Here is a 26849-nt window from a genome sequence, read left to right as displayed (position 1 = left end):
ACCGCCGCACCATCTTTTTAAATTGTTGCCAGTTATGAAACCAAGTTTCAGACAACATTGTTTAAGAATATTTATCTTTTTCAATGCCCAAAACCGACTGAAACAGAGAATGATGATGGATGGACTGACTTTGAAGCTTTCTTCTTCACACTCCCACAAAACCAGTAATCATGTGACTTTGCTTTAAAGCTTTTAATTCCCTCATCCATGCCCGAAATCCTCTTTACTCAGTATGCTTAACAACCGCATTATAAGCAGTACTGAAACAAAATACACTTCATACGGTGAAGAGATGACAAAGATGACCAGGTGTAGTTGAACTCGCTTTCACCACCGATTCATCCCATGCTTACTTCAATTGATGTCATAAATAAATTTATAGTTCATGGTTAAAAAACATAATATAATGATCCGAAAATGGAATCTCCCTCAAAATGATTAATATCTTAGGAAAAAAATCCAACTAATAAACTCAACATATTTGTACTCACGAATCCATGTACACGTATAAGCCTTTTGGACTCTTACATGTGCATAATTTGCGTAAAAACCCACATATAAAATACCTATTATAGTACTATATGAAATTGGATCCAAAACCTATCCCAAAATAACTAGCCAGAACAACCTCTTTTCTAACTAATAAACTCAACATATTTGTCCTCATTAATCTATGTGAGACCATTCTTTCACTACACTCTAGCCAAATTTGTTTTATTAATAGATTCCTTTGACACTTTCCGTATGGTTTCACTAACATAAAAAGTTATATATTTGATTGCTAACAAAGGTGCATTCTTTTACTTAAAACAAATCATTCTAGAATTCAGATTCACTTTCTTTCCTAGGCATATCAACGACAGTCAATTGTTTCTGCTCAACGATCTCCTCCAATTGTAATCTTATAACTAGCAAAACGCAATAGAATAGCAGTCTTGCTGTTGTAAATTCCATTTTACATCTAAGGGATTTGCAATCAATTGAAGAAGAAAAATAGCTTCCGCCTGCGATGTAGTTACAGGGCACCATCCACCCAGCTAAAACTAAAGAAGAAGAAAAAAGTTTCAGCAGGAATACCCACAAGGTATTTGTTACTTTTTGGCATAAGAAATGACCATGGGGCTCTGCGGAGTGATTTTGAAACCCTGAAGAGCTTGCATGGCAACTGATGATTGGACTTCATCTTCAAACTCTACGAAGGCAATACCTGGTTTTGCATCAATTACTCTGACTTCCCTAAAGCCTGGATATTGCTGGAATAGCATTTGAAGCATCAAACTAGTGGTCTCATGAGGTAAGTTTTGGATGAAAAGAATATTGTTAGGATCGGCTGCTGCATCCGGCCCACCCTTTCCTTGCCGTGATCCATGTGAATCCTACAAAAGATTAGACAAGTATCTCATTTCAATTTCACTACTTTTGCACCTAATGAGACAGCACCACACCAGTTCAAAGTCTACAACTTTGGAAACCATCTTCCTCATTTTACTTTCTTACTAAACGAGAAAGATCAGCATGCCCAGAAAAGCTGTTCGCTTTTATTTCGATGTTAATACTTGCCTACTAATCAGATGGATGAAATCGCCAAATGACTGAGATTTTAAAAAAGTAGTAGAAGATAGAGATTTTCAAAAAGAATATTTCTTCCATGTTTTATGTAAAAAAGGCAAATTGTCTGAAACTGCCAAGATGAAAGCAAGCAATCTTACAGATGGCCCTCCATTAGCCTGAGAACCGATTCCACTTGCAGCAGCACCAGACTGGGGTGTCTCCTCAGCCTTCCGTTTCTTTTCAGCTGCAAACATAAAAACATGTAGATTTTGAGAAAAGCATGTCAAACAATAATAGGCAGGGGCAACTCTCTTTCTTAAGGTTTAGAAACTAAAAAGTGCCTCCAGGAACAAACTGAAAAAGCATCTCCAGGTTTCAAAAGGTTGCTAGATATTGTTTATAACAAAAATAGAGGTACAGGTGGACTGTTTAAGTAAAGCTTTCTACATGGTTAAGGGTGACAGAGCCAAAGCTTAAATACAGCCCAAGTAACTGAGACCTATTTCATGAAGTAGGGAGTTCGCCCAACTCAAACCAACTGATGAATACATGGTAGTCGTAGAATACTTCCATATACATTTACTTTAAAGTGCTATCAGACAAATGCATGTAATATTATCTGAAATAGATAAATGCCACTTTATATGATAACATGCACACACGTGATTTTTAAATTTAACCCAAATATATCAAACCACCTTTGATGATGCAAAGTGGCAGCACAGAGTTACCTTTTTCTTCCAGCTTCTTTTTCTTCTCTCTTGGAACAAAAGAGCCATCCGCCTTTGCAACGCAATCAGATTTAGTTTTTGCATATTGTAGTCGCTGTACCAAGCAATGAAGTGAGACCATTTTCAGCAAAGCCAGATACATAATGCTCCCCAAATTACTCTAGAAAATGTCTGAACATCATGCATGAATTATCAAACTATAATAATTTTAAAACATCAGATATTACAAACACCTTTTTTTATAAAAAAAAAATTGAAACCCTGGCAAAACTAACAACCATACAACCTTTGATCCTTCAAAATATTCTGGAGGAATATCTTGAGGGTAAAACGATATTCTGCATTTCTGACACAGCTCAGAAGCAGTTGGAATGTGGACAGATTCAGCAAACAAAACTAAGAAAACGGAGAGAAGAAGGTGCTCTTTTAATTCTATTAAATTTAATCTAAAACCCAAGTTACAACAGTTCTGTTGAATCTCATATTAATAATCACCTGCAAGAACTGAATTTCTTATCAGACTTGCTAAGTTACATACTTTAAGACTTTCCAAGGACTGAAGTCCATAATCAAAGTTCTACTTGGAATAAAAAATCAGGCATAGAGAAAATTCCAGCAACCAGTTTAGGAACAACTGACTCGGACAAACAATCTACAAAAATAAAAATGACTAACAATAGACTTCCCTAACTTTCTCTAGAAACAAGAGCTGACTTGAAAAAGGAACTTTCCTAATTTGGCTGACTTTCCAAAAAAATAGAAGATACTAAAAATAATCTTCCTAAGCAGCTTTCTTTCCTTTCCTTTAGTATTTCATCCTGCAGAATTTATCTACTATGTGCTCTGCACCAATTTCTTGAGCTTTCATTACCGAAAAAACTATGACTCTTATTGAAGGTATCTTTCCAGCACTAAGAATTTTAGCTAGCAATTAACTGTAGGTGTCAAGCATCATTTGCACAGAATTGTATAAAAATGAGTGTTATTAAAGACAAAGCACCAAAGGACAAGAAAAGAAAATTTGAGAGTTTTATTCATTTGGGTTTCTGTATCTGCATGGAACATATTTCTCCCTTTGAACAGTTTTCCAGGCTTAAAAGAAAAGTAGACCAGGAGGTTATATATCTTCATGCAGCATTTTAGCACCTAAAACCTGGCCAACAAAGAGCCTCCAATAACATTATAACTAAGTCTGGGTCAGCCAGCTCGTCATTCCAAACTTCACATATCACTACAATATGTTAGTAATTTCAAACTCAAAGACCATAAAAGACTTTGTCGAAATTTAATACAGTTGGCACACGTAAGCACAAGCTAGGCCCAGCATTTGATGTCCTGAAATAAGTAGGCCATTGACAGAAGTTCACCATTCCATCATTTGTTCGACTTTCTGAATGGATCTTAACAATTTCAATAAAAAATAGTTGTGTTCTTCTAAAAGAATGAACTGTATTGTGGGACGCTAGATATAGTCAAAATGATCAAGAACTTAAGTGTGATTTTCCACCTTCTGAAACCTCAAAGGGTTAACCGGCAATACTCGCATGATACAAAGGTTCAGGCATTTGGCTGCCCCATAAATGCCAATTACAATAGAGAGTAAGCAAGACATGTCCTTTTTCCTACGAAAGACAACAAGAACAATAACTAATGAACTAAAAAACAATATCACACTATGGAACCAAGTACCACTCAAGCGATGATAAATTTGGATGATACTATTGTAGAAGGAACAGAGACAAAACAAAGGTTAAATATATCTTTACTCTTGCAGAAAAGTATTTAAATATTTTCCTCACTTAGGTTTAAGAACTTTGTCCAAATAAAATATCAATTCATAGAACACATACCATAGCTGTAAAACCCAAATCGGACGGGACAGTTGAACCAGGTTCAAACAGACCCAGAACCCAGGGTTGCACATACTGAAGACCCAGAATCAGGTCAAAACCCAGTTTGGTATGGCTGATTCACCAGGTCACACACACTGGGAAAGAGTACTCCACCGCACGATACAAAGAGGAGGGGGAGAGAGGGAAGGGATGCACTCCTTCTGCTTCACCCCCCTTTTTGCTGGTGGGGAAGGGCTCACCCCTTCTGTTGTACAGGGGAGGGCAGCGGCCCTTCCCCCACCCACAGAAAGGGGGAAGGGCCAAGCTTCCCCAAAAAAAAAAAATAATAATAAAAAGTTGTCAATCAGGGAAGCAAACGATCTTGGTTTTATTTTTCAAATTTAAATTAAAATGACATCATACCCGATTCAACAGGTGATTGAACCCGGTTGGACCAGACCCAATCACCTCAAAGGATCTGGTTTTATACATAGACACAAATCCCAAAAGAAATAATAGAACTCATTGCGAGTTTGGCTAATATAAACACACCATTGGTTTATCATAGAATGGGAAACTCTGCATTTGTCGCACAGCAGCACTAGCAGCAGTAACTTCACTGAAGACAACCCATGCTTGCCCTTGAAGTTTAGGGGTCTTCAGACTAACCACATCCAAGATCCTTCCATATTGAGAGAATAATGCATAAAGAGACCTCCTTAGCTCTGTCAAAGAAGAAAACCATATACGTAATAATCAGACCATTTCAATAATAAAGCACCTAGTGGCAGTTATATATAAGGTTACTTCTAAATGCATGGAAAAATAAGATTGAAATCATGGTGAATAGGTGTATGATAATAAAACACAACACTCCTACATGGGATTATAATTTTTTGACAATTTTTTTATTCTAATTATAGTTGAAGTGACTCATTGGTAGTTTTTGGGTCATGTTCTTCGGGTTGTGTGCCATCATGGTAGTTTCTTAGCATTTATAATGAGATTTATGAGTTAATTTAGCCACCCCATATTTCTCGAATTCACACTAAAAAAGTGTGTTAAGATTGAACTTGGTTTCATCCTAAGATAACTAGCCACTTAGGAGGCCCATTGCTCAACCTTATACCCAACAATGTTTTTTAATATTTATCAATGTGGGACTTTTCCCACTCAACACTCCCTCTACCGTCCAGACCGCACATAACGAACTTGAGATGTGAGTACAAACTTCGCACACAAACTAGCAAACTCTCAATGAAGCACAAACTGGGTTTTGGTCCACGCAAACATACTGCTCTAATACCATGTTGGAATTTGCTGAAAGAAAAGAGAAAGCAGATATTAGGGTTTTCTAACCCCTCGCCTATAAAAAAATAAAAAATAAAAAATTACAACCATATCCTTGCAGCTTGTAAACCCTAGGAATCTCTTTTCTAAAAAAAAAAACTTAGAAAATAAAGTAAACTAAATAAGACCTAGATATACCTTCCATTACTCCCCTTCAAGCCAAAGCATATAGCTTCAACTAGTAAAAAAAATTGTCTCTTAATACCTTTTCTAAGCATAAAAAGAAAATACAAAAAAATTGCTCAAAAAATTCTAATCCCAAATCCCAAACTTATAATATTTTATATTGTTTATTTTTCATATTGAAAATTGTTAACCCAAACCCAACCTGAACCCAAATGAATCCGGTATGGGTCTACATTTACACCCATTTAATAAACAGGTCAACTTCAGGTCAACCTGTTTAACAACAGGTTTAAGTTACCCACCCTAGACCTAACTCAAACCTAACCCATTGCCAATCCTATACTCAAGCTATGGAATATGTTGCAATGATCTTATTGCTCTCAAAATCCCCATTAAGCTAATTTTGATGATAACAATCACTTAAAAACTAATTGTGAAATTTGAATGAGCATAATTGGCAAAGAAACCCCAAGTTCAAATTCTAGCAAAGCAACCGTTCGACCGGCCAAAGAGCATCCAACCGACATATAATTGTCATTAGCATCTCAAATCGATAATATTAAGCCTTTTTCATTATTTTAAAACTTGATTTAGCCATTTTTTAAAGGACAAAATCATTCTCTAAGAAGAACTACTATAAATCGCTAGTTTTTTTACGACTTAATAAAGCTCTATTTAATCAATTTCACGCATCACACTATTAACTAAGCATTGCTATAGTTAACCAACATGTTTTCACACTCTCCCTCACATCCAAACAACTTGTAATTCTCGAACATGAGAGGAAGTGGCCAAAACTAGGAGGTTTTTCAAAAAAGCTAAGTACACAATACTTTAAATTTGAAATTTAGTATGTGTACATAGAAATTTCATACTAAGCTTAGTTGCTTATACTATGAAATCATTTGAATCGAATTCAGTTTATGTTTTGGTTGTGATTCTTTAAAAATTAGAATCTCAATTGGAGTCTTTCCACAGCTATTTTCAAAATTTTGATTATTATTCTTAAATCTAATCATGCTTATACTTTGAAATCATCTTAATATTGAATTTGAACTGCTACTGCTATAGTAAAATCACCTAGGACTAAGGTTATTCATTTGTAATTTAATTACTATATTAGTTACCTATTCAAGAGGTTTTTGTGCTTCTACCCAGAGGTAATCTGGAAAAGATTGAGAAAAAACCTTTACCCTACTAACTTGTTCCAAGGTTCCTTCACAAAAACAGATTGTGTCATCTGAAAATTGAAGATTGGGAATGTCAATATCATCCTCTTTGGCAACAGGCTGGATCCAACCCTTCCCTTTAGTTGCAAAGAATATCAAAAACAAGTATTCGCCAATCAAGATGAATAAGAAAGGAGAGAGGGGGTCTCCTTGTCTTATTCCTTTCAACCCTTAAAGAAACCACAAACTGTTCCATTGATGAGTAGTGAATATGTTGCTGAGGTGATTCAGCTACAAATCCAGGACCTCCATCTTACCCCAAATCCCATGAGCCTCAGGATATCATCCAAAAGATTCTAAGTTCGACAAAATTGAGTGTTGAATTTCTGATTTTCTGACACAATAAGGAACGGCTGAGCACATGGGGCATGCTTGAGCCGAGAGTTCCGCAAGGGATGAAACTCTAAGTTAAGTTATTGTTGAGCACTGCAATGCCTATACTGCTAATAGAAGAGACTCCAGCAGTCGAATTTGGGGGCGATACAACTTGAGAAAAAGAATTGGGCAAAAAATAGAACAATTAAGCTAATAGGAAGCCAAATATGCACAACTAAGAAAACTAAGAACAAACAGATACTGAATAACAATGAGTAACATAATCTCTGCACATGATGAGGTCAACTCACAGATCCTGGATGACTTGCTCATTGTTATGGCAGATTATTTGGCATGGACAGGCATTCCCAACAGAGAATCAACCTTTAATTATTTTGTGATTGATGATTTCTTGTATCTGTTTTTCTTGATGTAATTGGCTGGCTGTTTTTTATCTGGTATATTCTTTGCCTCTTGATAAAATTCTCAACATTCTAAACAAAATAGTAACAATAATTGAATGAACTCTCTATATTCTTTATCTTTGACCTGTAAAGGATAGCAGTGTCAACAGAGTCGTGGGACAATGTCGACAATTCATACTTAAAGGACAACTCACTGTAAATTAGCAAGCACCCTGAGATCCAAAAATTTAGCTACTTCAACTCTAAAAACGTTTAATCATAGAACATAAGAAAACGGACATGGTGACATCCAATTTCTATCCAATGACTAATCTGTGGCATATATTGTCTAGTCAGTGAGAAGACAGAGTGTATCTTTAGGGTCCATAGGCCTCATAGAGGATCTTAAACCAAGCATATGCAAGGAGAAGCCATAACAAGATCCTGCATGCCCTTCCCCACCCAACACATTAAAAACAAAAGAAAAAGAAGTAAAACTAATCATTTAGTTATTAACAAAGTTGGACAGCTTATAGTCTGTCTATTCATGCCGATTGGCTACTTTCTAGAATTTATATTTCCTTTCATTTGTTTTTGTCATTTGTTATTCTAAGCAAATATTAAGAACTTAATATGCAAAACCAACTCGTTCATCTCCTTCGTGGGCGACCTGATAAAACGAAAACAATAGCATTCTCAAGAAACAGACATATCAATGCACAGAAGATGTCTCTTTCATTCAACGGGGATAAATGATAAGAAATGCTCAATAAGGGACGAAAAGAACAAGTCAATCCGGATGTTAATGTAAATATGTATATGTACAGGGGCATATGTGTCTTTTTCTTTGGTCCAAGGGCATACTTGTAAATTCTGGTCCAAGGGCATACTTGTAATTTCTGCTTTCCTCTTCCTTTTCGAATAGGGTTTCTAAAACCCGACGGAAACTGTAAATTGGGTGTGAGAGTTTTGAATATACTGAAAAACCTCTCTGAAATCAGAGAGATTTACATGGTATCAGAGCGGGAAATCACGCGATTTCGCTTCGATTTTTTAGTCTAAGGTGGTTTGGTTGCTCTCGCACTCGAAATTTTTTTTATTTGCTCGGTTTGTGCTCGTTCTGTTCGTCTGATACTGTCACGCCGGTCGTCTGCTCCTCGCCCGGTGATCCCTGGTGCTTAAAGACCTCTCGCCACCCCGAACACGCCCTATCGTGAGTTGAATCCTCGTTTCGGCGCCCACAAAGGTTGGTTCCTCTCCATTTCTCGGATATTTACAGCTTGTTTGCTCTGTCTCGTCGACCTTTGGTATTCACCTGTGCGATTTCTGTCCGTGGAAGGCATTACGGACTCGTGGAATTCTAAAAAATTTCTGCAGTAGGCTTAACATTGAAATTGGTTGATTTTGGGGTCTTAGAGTGGGTTTCGGACATACCTCTATTGGTGGTGCTTGAAGTCCTAGTAATATTAATTTTGAGAAACTGTGATATAGATTTGTGTTTGTGAGGGAAGGTGCTTATAGTGGCTGGGCTGAGAGCTGGTTTCAGTTTGGAATTACCTATATATGGATTCAATTAGTCAGGATATGAAGGTCATTTCTGTCCGGTTAAATGGGAGTAATTACTCACTCTGGAAGTTTGTGATGCGAAATTTTCTAATTGGAAAAGACCTCTGGGATTACATTAATGGAAGTATTACTGCTCCAGAACTTACATCCAATGACTTCATCAAAGAAAATAAGAAGTGATTGACTGATAATGCAAAGATCATCACTTGGATCAACAACTCAGTGGATCAGTCTATCAGTTTGCAACTGTTGAAGTATGAGACTGCAAAAGAAATATGGGACTATTTGGAAGCTCTGTATGAACAGACAAACTTTGCCAAAAGGTATCAAATTGAGACAGAACTTCGGTCTGCTAAGCAAGGTGATCGTACAATTCAAGAATTTTACTCGTTTATGACTCCTCTGTGGGATCAACTATATATGATGGATCCACCCTCCTTTCGGAAGCTCCCTGAATATACCCGAGCATGTGATGATCGCAAGCTTATCGACTTTCTTATGGCTATTCGCAATGATTTTGAACTGATACGAGGATCTATGATCCATAGAGCTCCGCTACCCACCTTGTCTGCAGTTGTATCTGAATTGTTGGCTGAAGAAACACGATTGAGGTCTTTAGGTGGGATTTCTTCCAGTAAGACATCATCACCAGATATGTCACACGTACTGGTCTCTGGAACGCACTCTCATACTCAATCATCAGGGGGCATACTTGGTTTTGGAACACACTTTCATACTCATCAATCATCAGGGAAGCCAAAAGTGCCAATTCCACAAGATGAATGTTCCTACTGTCATGGTAAAGGTCATTGGAAACACCAGTGTCCCTCACTGCAAAGCAACAATAAAATTCAAGGCAATGTCAAACCTTCACAACATCATGCCTCTAGTCGTCACAATCAAGGCCATTTCAAATCTGCACCACATCATGCCTTCAGTCGTCCACCTCCGCATAAAGGTTTTCGTCCATCTGCTGCCATTGGATCTTTGGATAGTTCAGATGCATCTTCTGCCCCAGCTCCCACCAGCAGTGATTCTACGTCTGACCTCTCATCATTAGCTGCCGAGCTCACTCGCATTCTTAGCAAATCGTCTGCTCTCAGTACTCAATTTGCATCTCATACAGGTATCTCTTGTTTGGCTGGCCCCAGTGACACTCATAAATGGATCTTAGATTCTGGAGCCACACACCATATGACACCCCACTTGTCTCTTTTACATGATTGTGTTAAGCCTTCTCACCCAGTTAACATCCAAGCGGCTAATGGCTCTCCCATGCCACTAGCCTCGGTTGGAACTGTCACTCACCCTACTTGGTCTTTATCTAATGTTTTCTATGTTCCCCATCTAGCTGTTAACCTTCTTTCAATTGGCAAACTTACTGATTTGGGTCTCACCATTACCTTTGCTTCTGATCATTGTCTTATACAGGATCGCCAGTCCGGGAGGCAGATTGGGATAGGCCATAGAGAAGGTGGTCTTTACTTGCTTGATGATTTAAAATTGCCAGTATCTTTGCAGGTGTCTAGTTTTTCAGTTCAATCCATGTTGCAAGATTTACTTTTTGTAGATAACTCTTTTTACTTATGGCATACTCGTTTAGGACATGTCTCTGCTTCTCGTTTACAGTTTATGATCAAACACAATATGTTAGACTCTACTATTAAATCTTCCCCTCTTCGTGATTGTGTTGGTTGTAATCTTGGCAAACAATGTCATTTACCCTTTACATTGAGTCACTCAGTTACCTCCTCTCCCTTTGATCTTGTTCACTCTGATGTTTGGGGACCCGCACCTGTATCCACAAAAGGTGGGGCTCGATATTATGCATTGCTTGTCGATGATTTTACTTGTTTCTCTTGGATATTTCTTATGCATAGGAAATCAGACTTCTATTCTATTTATGTTCAATTTTGTGCTATGGTGCGAACCCATTTTTCCACTCACATAAAATTTTTTCGCTCTGATTCGGGTGGTGAATATATGTCATCTTTATTGAATGATTTTCTGAAGTCTGAGGGCACTATTCATCAGTTGTCTTGTCCTTACACACCTCAACAGAATGGTGTTGCAGAACGTAAACATCGTCATCTTATTGAAACTGCTCGCTCTTTACTGCTCCATGCCTCTGTCCCTTCTGAATTTTGGGGGGAAGCCCTTCATACTGCCACTTATTTGATAAATCGCATTCCGTCATTTGTTTCTGGCAGTATCTCTCCTTTTGAACGGTTGTATGGTGTTCGTCCTACCTATGATCACTTGCGAGTTTTTGGTTGTGCCTGCTTTGTTTTATTACCCCCTTCCTATCGCACTAAATTATCTGCCAAATCTACATTGTGTGTGTTTCTAGGTTATGGTTTTGGTCAAAAAGGATACCGATGTTATCATCCTGAGTCTGGTAGACTTTTTGTTTCTCGCAATGTTAAGTTTTTGGAACAGTTCTGTTACTTTCGGATTCCGTTGTCTACTCCTGATTTGCATAATACAGAATTGTTACACATTGATCCATTTGTGCCTGATGAGCCCCATGATGACCAGTTACTCATTCACCATCCGTCCACTGACTCACCCCTCCATCCGGAGGTCTCCTCTACTATGCCTTCACAACAGTCACATGCAGGTACTGACTTACCTTCTCCTATGGCGCCTCTCCCTCTCGACTCTCTGGACTCTGGTGATCCGCATCTTGCCACCCCTCGAGTTTCCACTCGTGTTCGCCGTCCCCCTCAGAGGTATAGTCCCTCTTCCTATGTGCTCTCTTCACCCTATCTAACCTTTTTGTCTAAGATTCATTCTTTTGTTGAGCCTAAGTCATATAAGGAAGCTGTATCCGATGCAAATTGGCGACAAGCTATTAATGATGAGCTCACAGCCCTGCACCAAACAGGTACCTAGGAGTTGGTTCAACTTCCTCCCGGTAAGCATGCTATTGGTTGTAAATGGATTTTCAAAATCAAAACTCAATCTGATGGTACACTTGAGCGCTACAAAGCTCGGTTAGTTGCAAAAGGGTTCTCCCAAACAGAAGGACTTGATTATGATGAGACTTTTGCTCCAGTTGCTCAAATGAAGACTATTCGCACCTTGATTTCTATTGCAGCAGTTCAAAAATGGCATCTTCATCAAATGGATGTTAAAAATGCTTTCTTAAATGGCGATTTGACCGAGGAGGTATATATGCGGCCACCACCAGGTCTTCCTCATCCTGCTGGTTATGTTTACCGCCTTCGACGGGCTTTATATGGTCTCAAACAAGCTCCCCGTGCTTGGTTTGCGAAGTTCAGTTCCTCCTTGATCCGGCTTGGCTTTGTTGCTTCCAACTATGATTCTGCCATGTTCATTCGTAAAACTGTTGTGGGACATATTGTGGTCCTTCTCTATGTTGATGATATGATTGTGACTGGTGATGATGAAGCTGGCATTGCCAACCTTAAACGACACCTTCACTCTCTCTTTGAAATGAAGGATCTTGGGTATTTACGGTATTTTTTGGGTATTGAGGTTGCCTATTCTCCTGAAGGTTATATTTTGTCTCAATCCAAATACATCTCTGAGGTGATCAGTTGAGCAGGATTGACAGATGATCGGGTTGTAGATTCTCCCATTGAACTCAATCATCGCCTTAGCCCTACAGATGGTGACTTGTTGTCAGATGTTACCCGATACAGAGAGGTAGTTGGGTCCCTAGTTTACTTGACGGTAACCCGTCCTGATATTACCTATGTTGTTCATGTGGTTAGTCAGTTTGCCTCCGCCCCCCGTACCACTCATTGGACAGCAGTTCTCCGTATCTTACGCTACTTACGTGGCACTGTGCATCATGGCTTACTTATGTCTTCCACCTCTGATTTGGTTCTCTCTGGTTATTCTGATGCTGATTGGGCTGGTGATCCGACAGATCGCAAATCTACTACTGGGTATTGTATCTTTCTTGGGAATTCTTTGGTGGCTTGGAAAAGTAAGAAACAATTTGTAGTCTCTCGCTCTTCTGCCGAGGCAGAATATCGGGCTATGGCCACCACTGCTGCTGAGTTAATTTGGTTTCGCCGCTTACTTGAAGAACTTGGCTTTCCTCAACTGTCTGCTACCCCTATGTTTTGTGATAATCAAAGTGCCATTCAGATTGCCAAGAATCCGGTTTTTCATGAGCGTACGAAACATATTGAGATTGATTGTCACTTTGTGCGGCATCACTACTTACAAGGCTCTCTCACCTTGCCCCATGTTTCCTCCACCTCTCAACTTGCGGACGTCTTCACCAAATCGCATCCAGTTGCTCGTTTTCATCATCTCATAGGCAAACTTATGTTACTTGCCCCTTCATAAGTTTGAGGGGGGGTGTTAATGTAAATATGTATATGTACAGGGGCATATGTGTCTTTTTCTTTGGTCCAAGGGCATACTTGTAAATTCTGGTCCAAGGGCATACTTGTAATTTCTGCCTTCCTCTTCCTTTTCGAATAGGGTTTCTAAAACCCGACGGAAACTGTAAATTGGGTATGAGAGTTTTGAATATACTGAAAAACCTCTCTGAAATCAGAGAGATTTACACCGGAAACCGAAGATGATATGCATCCGTAGACAAGTGATCCCGATGGAATGCTGGATGTTCCCTCTCCTTCGAGCACTGACAACGTACATTTCGAAATCTTAACAATCTAACAACTCAGACCTAACACTTAAACGGAAACCGGATTCGACAGCTGCTCACTTAAAGCAAAACTCCGTTAAAGAAACCCATCAATGACATTAGGTTATTATCAAAAAAGAATAATAGGCAGAAATACAAGTTCGAAATTAAGCTATCCAAAACCCTAAGATGAATTGCAGGACAAGGTAAGAGAATTTTGAGGACGGAGAAGGACGGGGGCGAGGATACCTTCTTTCTTCACCTTCTCATTGAGATTTCTGACGTAAATGGTTTGGTTCGGAGGAACATCTGCTGAGAGCATGGTTTTGGAGGGAAATGCAACTGCTAAACCTCAAAGCAAAGACGAGAGAGCAGAGATTTCTGAACGCAGAAGCTGGATAGCTATGTAAATGTTGGCATACGGAGCAAGGCCCAGTGGATTAGAAGAAGAATTTCATTCTAATGTGGATACCTGACGGGCCGACCCAAAGTACTTTTAGCAAATAAGGAGAAACCCTAATAGCCATGTGTGTAGAGGTGGTATGGCTAGTAAATAACGAGAATTTTTATAGAGATGGCATAGAATTATAATTATGTAAGTTAGTGTATATCCTCTTATGTTTTTTTTTTCCTTTTGAAACGTGTAGCCCTAAGGGCATTATAATCATTGTAAACATCTCCACATAACTATAAATATAGTCTCAAGGTATGGAGTAGAGAATTCAAGCTACTTCCTCTTAGCTCAAATTCGTCTATACACCTCTTCTTCTTTTTTTTCCTCTCCTTTCTCTCCCTTGGTATTTTCTCTCCTGTCCCAAGAGATAGATAGATAGACAGAAAGGAGCCTTTTATCTTGAAATGCCATTGAAATATTTTGATGAAATCAAGTAAGGTTTTGATTTCAAAAGCTTAATGGCTTGTTTTGATAATAATTGTTAGCCCAGGTAGTTTCTCAAGAGGGGGATGAATTATTTTGATGAAATCAAGTAAGGTTTTGATTTCAAAAGCTTAATGGCCTGTTTTGATAATAATTGTTGGCCCAGGAAGTTTCTCAAGAGGGGGATGAATTGAAATATACAAAATAAAATTTTAGTGCTTAATGAAAATTAATGCAAGTAATAAAGTAAATAAGAACACACCACAAAAGAATACAAAGATTTTTTCTAGATATTTTCCTATTGTTAATCACCGCCTAAGAACCTTTACTCGGAAAAATTCCACTAATTTCTCTATTATCTGGAAATTACAATCTCAAAGAGATCTTGACTCTCGTTAAACCAAGTGTAATACCCTATTATACTATTACAAACTCTCCCAAAGAGATATACAATTACATTCTAACTCTAATGGGTCTTCCCTTTCTAGATTTGAGGTTTTAGAAAACCTCAACAAAATTTTAAAGTGAAATACAAAAGAAAAAGAAAATTTATATCCTTGAATAAGAGAATCAGCCTTTTCCTAGTGAGATCCAAGTCTCCAATCCTTTTGACATAAGAGAGAATTTGATGGAGCTTGAAAATAGTAGGATAAAAAGAAAGTCGAAAGATTTGAAAGCAAATACAAAATCAGGTTCTTTTCTCTCAGAAGTAGGCTTGAGTAAGAATTTCAAGTAAATGGATATTGAATACTTTTGGTTTTCAAGTAAATGCTCAATCAGTTGTGTAAAGGACGTTTGATGGGTTATGTATAAGATTTTTAACTAAACTAGCAGTTATTTAGCCATTCAAAAAAGTTGACAAACACCTTGATCAATCAATCATGTGTAATGACTATATTTTTTTATTTGCTAGGCTTGTTGATCGAACATAGCATCGATCAACAGTTTTTGTACCTTAACGAAAAACGTTATTGATCAATCAATCCTACCCGATTAATCAATCATGCTTTACAGTCCTAACAGTAGTGCAAAAGTTAGTATGATCGATTATATAAAGGGGTATGAGTGGTCATGTTTTATGCCTCTTTTCGCATGCTTTTATTTAGTCGCTCAAGCTAGTTGTTATAATCAATCATATTTTATAATTCATTATGCTTAGACTTAGTATGATCAGTCAAATCCAGTGCAAATAATCGATCATGCTTTATAGCTCATTTTGGCAGTGTTGAATTTATGGAAAAGAGAAATATATCATTGACGTCATTAACTTATTATAATCAGAGTATATGAACCTATATTTATAATAGAGGAAGGTAGTAGAGTCTAATTACAATAAAACTACATTTGTCCCAATTACACCCAAACTCTAACACTTAAGGATAAACCTTAGCATAATTAATTAACTCAATATAAATAGAAGACAAACATAACTCAAACTAAAACTCTTCTATGACGTGACCATAAGATAAAGATGTCAGCTTGTGGTTATCTTTGTGAGTCTTTTTTTATCTTCCAACTTATGTGATGAGGATGTTAGCTCGTGGTCAACATGGTGGGTCCTATTTCTTATGTGCTTGGGCCCATCTTGTGGGTCTTCCTTGGTCGTGTGGCCCATCTTATAATACTCTTAGATATGTGGGTTTTCCTTGGTCGTGTGAGCAGAAGCCCATCTTTCAACAGACACTTTTTATATTATTTATCAAGTTAGTTAGGTTGATCGATTATGCTTTATATTGCTTGCCAGACTGCACTTTGGGTGATCGATCACGTTGGATGATCAATAATGCCAATTGCCAGTATTTTGAAATGGTTTCTAAGCATGATAAAAATTGTCCTAAAGTATTCTATCAAGTACTAAACATTAGTATGCATTGGCTAAACACGATTTTGAAAAGAATTTTTTTCTAAAAATCTTATGTACCTTCGGATTGAAGGTACTAAACATTAATATGCATAGACTATTATTATAAATTAGAGTTTTTGAGATGTTTCTACATGATTTGACTCTAGTATTCAAGTCTTCAAACTTCTTATAGGTACTTCTTTAAGATGACTTGACACTTCTTTGAGTTTGAGGTCTTGAGATGAATTTATCAATTTCTTTGCAAAGACCGTTGAAATTGTGCTTCTTGAAGATGTAGCATTTGAAATGATTAATTTATAATTATTAGCTCAATTAATTTTTATTGTGATCAAAATCTGGATGAGAGTCAATCTAGGTTAACAACATGTATAAAGTTAGGAGAGCTTTCATTTTTCATATGCTAAGTTTTGTCATCATGAAGAAGGGAAAAATTGTTGACCTATTTTGATTCATGACCTTGATTTTGATGATAATAAAACTTAAATTACGGAGTTGATAATTGTAAATTGAGTATTTTCAGGATGAAGAAATACACATTGCTTTTGAGATATATACATCAAGGTCTATGAGGAAGAACTAGCCAAATCAAAATAAAAGACCTAGTCCAAATGAAGAACAAGTCATCTTGAAGAACCATTTACAAGGAAGCATAACAACTTGAAGATTTAGAGTCTAAGTCTCATAGAGAATCTTGAGAACTCTAACAATGTATGAGGATAGCCATCCAAATTCAAATTCCAAGGTAAAAGTATGCTTTGGAGCATTAGAGCATAAAAGATTTTTAAAATTATGTTTTGAAATCTCATACGAATGTTTTAAAAATAATAAATCCCTTGAGTTTTCCTAACCCATGCTTAGAGCTTAATTGTAATACTACAAAAAGGTATGATCGATTATTGTCCTATACATATGATGGATCATTCAGAATGCAACAAAACTTTAGCATAAAGTATGATCGATTATTCTATATGAGAATCATCAATCATAAAAAATGTTACAAGTCAAGAATTATAAAGCATGATCAATCATCTTTTATGGGTATGATTGATTATCTAAAAAGCTACCAAACAAGTGTATAAAGCATGATTGATCAATGGCTATAAAGTATGATTGATAATTCAGATTTTTAAAACTTTGCAAAATATTTGATCAATAGGCCTCGGGGAGGAAAAAGTATAGTTGTTGGAGTCGAATGATTGATCATTGAAAAGGTATGATAGATCATCCCTCAAGAGTGACTATTTATACAATGGTAAGCAATGGTTAGTTCCGGTAGGAAACTTATAAATAGGGATCCAAACTCGTCCTAAAGTAATTGAATGAACATTTATTGGAATACCAAAACCTTCTAAAATAATTGTGACAAAATTTTTGAATTTGCCTATTGTATGAGAAAAAACCTCAAATTTGTCACAATTTTTAAAATTCTCTTCATATCTATTGGCATTCCTAATTCTGGCAAGCTCTACATAGTTCATTTTATGTACTTAAAGGATTGGAGCTTGAATCTCACTAGGAGTTGTTTATCTCTTCAATAGAAAGGTGTAAGTTTCATTCTCTTTTTTATTGTCATGAAAGGGAAGTGCCCACTAGATGCAAAATCTAGTTAAAAGAAAACCTCTTGAGGGAAGATTGGGATAAGTGTAGTTGGGTACTACACTTGGCTAAAAGAGAGTTGATGATTTCTTTGTAGTTTGATAGTAAAGAAAATTAGTGAATTTTTCTAGAGCAAGAGTTCTTGCGGGGTGATTACCACTAAAGGAACATCAAGAACAAAATTTTTTTGCCTCATTGTGGTTGTGTGCATCTGTGTTTAAGATTTCATTTATTGCACTCCAAACACTTAAACTTTTTAATTTTATACTCAATTCACCCACTCTTTAAATGTCACCTGACCTACCAAGTGCTACTAATTCTCTATTTATGTAATAGTTGTTTGCTTATTATTTTATCTTTTAAGAATTCTACTTTGAGAGTAATTGGGACAGCTCAAGTTGCACTTACACCATCAAACTATGGGTTTGGCAAAAATTAAAAGGAAAAAGAGTGGTTTTTTACTACATGTGGAACAAACAGGAGTGATTTTTTCATAAGTTCAGTATTGTACACATTATGGAAGATAAAAAAAGTTTCATGATCTTATGAGAATCTATAGTAACTGCACTAATACATGTGAAAGGTGATCAATCCTCAAATTAAAGATATAATTAATGAAATAAGAGAAGAAGGAAAAGGAGTTGATGCAAGGAACAAGGAGAGTAAAAAAATAATGTTGATAGAGAAATTGTATTTTCCTAGTATCTCCAATACATTATTTTTTTCAAAAAAAGCATATACGCTTCTAGAGAGAGTTGATTAATAGAGATAAGTATAAAGGTTGCTCGAGTTCAAGATATACTCCAACTCAAACTGTAAATCTTGTATCCAACTACGAAACATAGCTGAAGAGTTGTAATCTTTGTAATTGTTATGGTCTATGTTGTAATTTGTATAATTACCTTATTCCTCATCTATGAAAAACATGAAAAATTACTTCCGTCTTCCGATTCTTCTATATGGTATCAGAGTTCTCGTTCAACAATCCTTTTTCCCTTCCCGTCGTTGAGAGCTCTCCAAAGTTGCTGCTTCATCCTTTCTCCCCGTCAAAAACCTTGATATGAGCCTCAATTAATCAGAAACACCATAGTTGTAGGCTCGTCGTTGCTGGAAATCGCCACCACAGATGGACCCCAAAGGCCGTCCGAAGCCGCCACTGCTGTTGTCACCGCTAGTACCTGGTACTTTTCTCTCCCTCTTCTCCGTCTCTCTAAATAGCTCAAGCTTTCCTCTAAAACTTTTGTCGAAGTTGTAGCCTGCAGCCCTTAGCTCCGATGACAATCGCACCAACAACTCCCAAAGATTTTCGCCAGCACCGCCTAGACCCCCCCGTGCGTTGTCTCGACAGAACCACACCAGGGCAACCTAAGTTCAGGGGAGAAATTATTTTCCCCTCGTACTAACTTTGTTTTTTTAAATGCTCGTGCAAGCTCACGTGTGAATTGCGTACGTGCAAGAAAAAAATACCTTGCTTCTCGAAGCCCTGGCTGACTTTGTCCTCATGGCTCTTGAAGAGACTCAAACCACTATTCCAAATACCCATGACCCAACCAAACCTCTTATGGTGCTTAACATCACAATTCTGTCAAAATTACATCCACTAATTATCTTTGCTAGAAGCTTCAGATGGAAGTCATTCTTATCGGTTATGATCTATTCAGGTTCATTGATGGTTCCCATCCTGCGCCCTCAACCACAAAGATTGTCAATAATCTCATTGTTCCCAATCCCGTATACCATACATAACTTCGTTAGGACAAACTGATTTTTGGTGCTCTTGACGTCTCTCTCATGCCATCTCTCATTTCGTTTATCACTCAATCTAGGACCTCTCATGAATCCTGGAATACTCTGGTGTGCACTTATGCCTGCCCTTCGGGTAGTCACATTAATCAGATCAAGGAACAACTCAAGCATGCTGCTAAGGGATCTCAATCTATTACCGATTATATACAGTTTATTAAAACATGTATCGATGAACTTGTGGCCTAGGAAAAGCTATGGATGTAGAGGATCTCACTGAGAAAATTTTTGGATGGACTCGACGATGATTACAAACCACTCGTCGATATTATCAATGGTCATGACGCGCCAATTTTTTTTGAAGAACTACATGCAAAACTCATCAACAAGGAACTCTCGCTACATGTCCATCAAGCTTATTCCTCTCCACTTCCAGCTTCAACAAATCCAGCCAATTCTCACTCCAATGCTAGCAAATCAAGTAATTGTCATCAACGACAACCAAAGACGTCCTCCTATCGCCCATCGATAGATCCAACCTCAGGTCTCACTAACACTGTCACATAGAATGGTCGATAGCAGCCTCGACCTTACCTTGGTCGTTGTTAATGGTATCCTGAAAAAGGACACACCATTCCACATTGCCCTATGTTTTTTCAGATGCAACTGCTCTTGCCATTGCCCTAGGCTGCTCGTCAACTACCTCACTGGCAACCTCATCCTTCATTACCATGACAACCACAACCGCCAACTCTTCTATTGGTTCTACTTGATTTCTGGATAGTAGAACATTACACCATGTTACCACGGACTTGAGCAATCTCTCTATTCACACTCCTTATGACGACACTGACGACATTGTGATTGGTGATGACACGGGTCTCCCTATTACTCATATTGGTTACAAATCTCTTTCTACACCCTCATGTCGATTTTCCTTAAATAATGTTCTCTGTGTTCCTACAATACAAAAGAATCTTATTTTTATTTCTCAGTAATGTAAAGCTAACAATTCTTCCATTGAATTTTTACCTGTTTTTTTTCGTGTGAAGGATCTTTACACATGGGCAACACTTTTGCAGGGTTGAACTAAGAATGGTGTATACGAATGGCCAATAATCGGTTTTTCTAGTGTCAAGACCACTTCGACTGCATGACATCATCGCTTAGGTCATCTATCGTCTACCATTCTCAGGCACATAGTGTCCACTTTTCAGTTAGATTTATCATATCCTCTAAATTTTAATTTCAATTGCAATTCTTTTTAATTCAATAAGAGTCACAAATTACCATTCTTACTCTCTTATCTTGTCTCTTCTTCACCTCTTGATATTATTTTCTCATATGTATAGACCTCTCCCATTACTTCTATTGATGATTTTAAAATATTATATTATTTTTTTTTTATCATTTTACGAAATATATGTTATTTTACCTTCTCAAAAGAAAGTTCCATGTGTATGATATATTCGTCTGTTTTAAATATTTTGTTGAAAATTTATTTGGTAAACAGATTAAAACACTTTATTCTGATAACGAGGGAGAATATCTTTTAACTACCAACATATTGGGTATTCGGAACGACGATATCATTATATTGCCAAAATAGTTCAATCTCTCTCTTTATTCTTCATAAATGAACTTCTATACTGATAGCTCAATTTTGATCCATGTGCTTGATGTTCTGTTTATTCCATTCCCCTGTCTGTGACACCTAAACTTCACTATAACACTTGATACATCGTGCAGTTTTCCTTATTTTAGGTAAATGTCTGCCTCGTTTGGGCATTATCGCTGACTCAACTACATTCATTGTCCTCATCATCTACAATCAGGAATCCTCTGCCAGTTCATCAATGCTGGACAGCATTTCTCTTGAAGCCTTGTTCAAACAGATATTTCAAAGAAGTGGAACTTAGGTCAGAGACTTTCCAGGCTGTAGCTTCAGCTAAACGTGCCATCACCTCTTTGTCCTGTTGGGAACAAGGAGGTGACCTCACTATCAAGTGCAATTTATGGGTTGATGCTTTTGGCTTCTGCCCACTGATGGATTGAATTTATGGAGTACTGCACTCAAAGTATGATTTGAGATTATTCTGCAAATGGGTATTTCTATATTTATTCCATTTCCTGGTCTAATTCAGCTCTGGTTTTTTTATTTTATTTTCTTACTCAGATCAAACGGGTAGCTCTTACAGATGAGAAGTTTTGTAAAATGTCTCCAGTTTCAAACGATAGATACATACATGTTTGTACTTCAAGAGCTTGTTAATTTGCATACTGAAGCTTACATCTGAGATCCTAAATGAACCCATTGTAGGATCCGGACATCTTCGTTGAAGTAGTCCAGCTTGGTCTATCGATGTTGTGATTGATGACAAAATTTGCGAGCCAGAGCTTCTGTAAAGTCTTCATATAATCATATGCATTTCTCCAAGGCAAATTTGACAAACCCAAAATGTTGTCACACTTAACAATGTGAGAAAGAAACTGGGTATATCATAGTTTGTTTTTAAAGCAGGTTGGTGATGTTGCTTGTAATCGCCATTAAACTGGCAAGTACTGCCAAAATCATCATTGTGGATGCCAGAATTCTATCTCTGCGTGAAGATATCCCATGTTTATCTCTGCAATGGAAGGACAGAACTTGTGAGAGACGGTGGCAGCAGCAAAATCATATAAAATCCTTTGTTTTGTTATCATACCTGAGAACGATAGCACCGGGGAAGATGAAGGCTATACATACTCCGGTCGTGGATCCTATGAACTGAAAACATAACCATATGTTCGGGATGACTACGGCTAAAAGGTAGATCGATCCAAGAAGGAACATAGTGACTGCTGTAAATCGCAACTGGGCAGAAGCCAGAGGAGGAGATTTGGGGAAAAGAAGCCCATCGATGCTGATCCTCAAGGAGAAGTTGAGAAGAGGAAAGACCAGAATGAGATGGAGGGCGTAGCTTAAGCGAACTAAATCATTAAAGAGTGGGCTAACGTTGGATCCAGAACTGTGATCGAAATTTGCAAGTATATCGGCCATAGTCGATTCCCCAAAGAGAAGGTAACCAAAGAACCCAACAGCAGCATAGATGACAGCACATATGATTAGGGAAAGCTGGACTGCTCTCGTCATATCCGAAGATTTCTGAAGCTCGATTCTGATCGGATGAACTGCGTCCAAGGAGGTGGCATATTAAGAAGGAAATGATCAGTAGAGAGAGACTGTATCACAATCAGTTCCGTGGCAAAGAAGGACTGTAAGCTCACCATTGAAGTGGAACGTAAACGCTGTGACTATAACCGGGACAGCCGTGAAGAGGTCTAAGAAGGAGGTGTCACCTGATGTATCAGGCAACAACCTAGGGCTCTTTACTGTTCCCTGAAACAGAGCATGGATAGCCATGCCTGAACTTATGACCACGAAAACCACAGCAAGTAGAACTGATATCGCAGAACTGAACCTCAAAGAATCTGCAGCGTAGCAAATCGAGTCGAATTAAACACCCATAGTGATGACTGCAGCAGATCGGCAATCGCAATGTCAATTGTTGCAGAAAATAGGTATGCCCTTACCTACACGTTTCAGCATACAGAGGGGAAGTAAAGCAATTACGAGCACGAAGAGTACGAAGTCTCTGGTCGTCCACCAGTGTACACCAAGCCATTCTTGCAAAACGCCCAGATGTATCTTTCCACCGGATTGGCTGGCTGCGAGCACATCTCCTGCAGAGATTAAAAAAAAAAAGTCATTTTTTGCTTATTTTTCATGTGAAAAATAGTAATTGATGAATGCCCTCTTGAAGATCGAAGTAACAGAGCTTCCGCTTACAGGACTGATGCTCTACCATTAAAGTTAAGAGGATACAGCTTATTCAGCTCGTAATCAGTTATTTGACAACATGATACGAATCGTCAAGAGAACAAAATCAATAAAAATGGCGATTCACAGGACTACTCTATTGATCACCGCGAGGTTCCATCATTCCTCCCAATAATCTGTTTATTTATCATCCTTTACTCTTGACAAATAAGCCACGGCAGAGAGCCTGAACAACCCCTGACAATTATCTAAGAAATAGAAAAAATAACCGTCAGGCAGCTATCAAGAAATGGAAAGAAAGGACTCTCCATACCTATTATAATCAAATATATGATGAGACAACCCATGGTGGTGAGGATAATACATATCCGCAGCGCGGTAGATCCCAGCCGCCCAAACGACTCACCCATGACGCCGGCGTACGAATTCGTCGCACCGGAGTGCGTGAACCTCATCAAGAACTCCACGGACACCTCCGCCAGGAATGCCACCGCAAAAATGAGAAGAAGCGCCGGACCCACGCCCAGGACCTTGAGCGTGGCCGGAATGGACATGATTCCGGCACCGATGATGCTGGTCGACAAATTGAACACCGCGCTGGAGACCGAGGCGCCATCGGATGCGGCCGCTTTGGTGGCTTTCACCGGCAGGAGAGGAGCGGACGCCTCGGCGTCCTTGGGCAGAGTCATTTGATCGCTCTTTCCGTCTTCTGCTCCGTCTCCCAAATCTGAGAATCGTTGACCTCCAGCCAGGTATTACAGAGTTAAATCCGATCAATAATAGACAATTTAGTATTGAAATTACTAAAATACCCTTTCCTTTCTATTTCGACGGTATCGATCGACTGTTGGGCTACAGGCGGAGAATAGTGGAATAAATAAGGGTATTTTAGTAAATTGATGGGTCCAGGGGATGTAATGCACCTGGACGTGGATGCGGTCGGAGGCCAGTAACTGAGCACATCAAGGTTGGCTGACAGTTCGGCGGGAACGAGGATAGCGATGGGATTAGGGAATATGTGAGGGTGAGTCATGGAATAAGAAAATAGGAGAGCTTTCACGTGGGCTGCTTTTATATATTTAGGAAAGAAGGTTCTCAAAGAGCCTTGTCCGGATTGGAAGTTGAGAAGCCACCCGAAGGCGGCCCGATTGTTTTATCCGGTCTTTAGTCGGACTATATGAAACAAACACCTTTTTTCAAAATTTTTAAATAAATTAATTAATAATAACATCCCCTAAGGTCAATTAGTAATCGAATCGATTAATTGGATTTGACCATACTTAGTCACCTTGTTGTCATTAATGAAAGGGATGGTGGGGCCTCTTCCTTGGTGGTGTCAAATGGAGGTAACGGAGTGATCCTCCTTCCTCTTTCCATCATGTATTTTCCAGTTGTTGAAGAACAGATATGAAAGAGTTTTACTTGACTCTCATAATAAGAAGTCTTATAAAGTTAAAATAATTATGGAAGAAAGTATCATATAAGGTGTGTTTGTTATGTTAATCTTTTATTTATGTTTAGTTGTTTGATTATGCTAGAATTAGACTTTGGATATAGTTGGGACGAAGGTAATTTAATTATAATTAGACTCTACTACTTTCCTCTATTATAAATAGGAGCTTATGTAATTAGATTACATCAAGTTAAGGAAACTTTTCTTTTTTCCAAAAATTCAACACTTCAATTAAAATGTGTGACGTAGTCGATTGGGTTGGGTTAGTCATTCCATCGGTTGAGCTAGTTAGCCCAATTGGGTAAGTTGGGTTTTGACACTTCTCTTGGTCTTTAAGACTAAGTGACCCCTCCTCTCCTCCCAATTTTGGTCCCCCTTACACGGGAGAAGAGTATTACATGCTTATGTCCCCCGAAATATTAGACTAAAAAAAGTTTCTTAGTGGTGGCAATGAGTTTTCTAGTTGTCATTTGTTGATACTTCTCATTGTTTTCTCTTGCTATTAGCATTCATGTTAGGTTTGACACGGTAAAGAATTATTTTTCAAAATTTGATATTTATTTTAGAAATATTTTACTTATACATTTTTTAGTGAATTTTTTTATAGAACTATATTCGATATTCTAATAAATCCATATTTTGAATTTTTTGTAACTTTCAATTCTAAAAAGTTTATGAGTTACAAAGGCACATGATGTTATTTTTGAGTTATAGATTTATTTCATAAATTTTAAATTATTTTTTTAAAATAATAATTCATCATATTGATAATCTTAGATATGGTTATGTTAATCTAATGAAACATTTTATAGTATAGAACCAATAACTTTTTCCATACACATTTGGTATAGGTATGTAGCACTTTTAGCAACGTCGTAATATAAGTGTATTTATTGAATTTATGAAAAAGAGAAATACTTCATTTGACTTATGTAATCAAAGTACATGAATCTCTATTTATAATAGAAGAAAGTAGTAGAGTCTAATTATAATTAAATTACCTTTGTCCCAGTTACACCCAAACTCTAACACTTGAAGATAAGTCCTAACATAATTAAATAATTCAAGATAAATAAAAGACTAACATGACTAAAATACCTTTAAACTATAACTCTTCTAACAAACCTGCTTCTATAATAATTTTGGCTCTGTAAGACTTCTTATTGTGTAAGACTCATCATGCCACCTCACGTGATCATGGTGGGTCCATATCTTATGGGCTTAGGCCCATCTTTCAACACACTTGGATATGTGGGTCTTCCTTAGTTGTGTGGGATTGGGCCTATCTTCCAATACTCTCCCTCAAGCTGGGGGTGAGAGAACATAATGAAGTCCCAGTTTGCTGCGAATAATGTATAAGATATTCTCGTATAAAATGACAGTCCTCCATATCTTTCAACTCCCCCCCCCCCCCCCCCCTAGTGCTTTCTTCCATGAGGGTCAGCTGGCATAAGATAAGTGAGATTAAAATCACTCCAAGCCCTTATGACATCGCTCCATACTTCAATCATAACCCATGTTGGATGTAGGGCACACTCCTATCATTCTCATGTAGTGGGTCTATACGTAGTGCTCAAAAGTATAGTAAAAACTTCTCCATCACTATGTCCCTCCACAAGACTGACACTCAAGTGGTAGGAGTAATAAATGTCAATTAAGGGAGGTAACATATATGTAGTAATAAGCTCCTCCATCACAGTATCCCAACCGATCACCAACTCTCACGAGTAGAAATGGGTGATAAAGGTCTGTCATTCACAAG

At 37.8% G+C, this 26849-nt stretch overlaps 2 protein-coding genes across 2 annotated transcripts; both read right to left on the bottom strand.

Annotated features, from left to right (window-relative positions):
- Positions 1–886: 886 nt before the first annotated feature.
- Positions 887–14151, bottom strand: LOC137966088 (U2 small nuclear ribonucleoprotein B''-like). Its single transcript, XM_068812564.1, has 5 exons — positions 13984–14151; positions 4667–4839; positions 2283–2376; positions 1710–1795; positions 887–1376 (listed from the first exon to the last, which is right to left on the bottom strand). The coding sequence occupies exons 1-5, from the start codon at positions 14054–14056 to the stop codon at positions 1092–1094; spliced, it is 711 nt and encodes a 236-aa protein (XP_068668665.1). The 5' UTR covers positions 14057–14151; the 3' UTR covers positions 887–1091.
- Positions 14152–22006: 7855 nt separating this feature from the next.
- Positions 22007–24367, bottom strand: LOC137965894 (amino acid transporter AVT6C). The gene is made up of 5 exons (XM_068812274.1): positions 23948–24367; positions 23388–23537; positions 23082–23285; positions 22520–22985; positions 22007–22441 (listed from the first exon to the last, which is right to left on the bottom strand). The coding sequence occupies exons 1-5, from the start codon at positions 24321–24323 to the stop codon at positions 22327–22329; spliced, it is 1311 nt and encodes a 436-aa protein (XP_068668375.1). The 5' UTR covers positions 24324–24367; the 3' UTR covers positions 22007–22326.
- Positions 24368–26849: the final 2482 nt, after the last annotated feature.

The sequence above is a fragment of the Aristolochia californica genome, unplaced genomic scaffold, assembly GCF_029961685.1.
Source record: "Aristolochia californica isolate CCGP_79_NKW_82.1479 unplaced genomic scaffold, dmAriCali1.0.hap1 SCAF_5, whole genome shotgun sequence".
NCBI classification, from domain to species: domain Eukaryota; kingdom Viridiplantae; phylum Streptophyta; class Magnoliopsida; order Piperales; family Aristolochiaceae; genus Aristolochia; species Aristolochia californica.
Note: the sequence above shows the minus strand (reverse complement) of the source record. Positions and strands in the feature narration are given on the sequence as shown.

Bases quoted from the DNA above. Each gene is read 5' to 3' on its own strand.
- LOC137966088 (XM_068812564.1), bottom strand. From the start codon at position 14,056: ATGCTCTCAGCAGATGTTCCTCCGAACCAAACCATTTACGTCAGAAAT. The intron at 2,377-4,666 runs GTGTGTTTATAT...TGCTTGGTACAG, and splicing joins CATTCTATGATAAACCAATG to CGACTACAATATGCAAAAAC. The intron at 1,377-1,709 runs GTAAGATTGCTT...AATCTTTTGTAG, and splicing joins AGGCTAATGGAGGGCCATCT to GATTCACATGGATCACGGCA.
- LOC137965894 (XM_068812274.1), bottom strand. From the start codon at position 24,323: ATGACTCTGCCCAAGGACGCCGAGGCGTCCGCTCCTCTCCTGCCGGTG. The intron at 22,986-23,081 runs GTGAGCTTACAG...CCTTGGACGCAG, and splicing joins GTTTACGTTCCACTTCAATG to TTCATCCGATCAGAATCGAG. The intron at 22,442-22,519 runs GTATGATAACAA...CTTCCATTGCAG, and splicing joins CCCGGTGCTATCGTTCTCAG to AGATAAACATGGGATATCTT.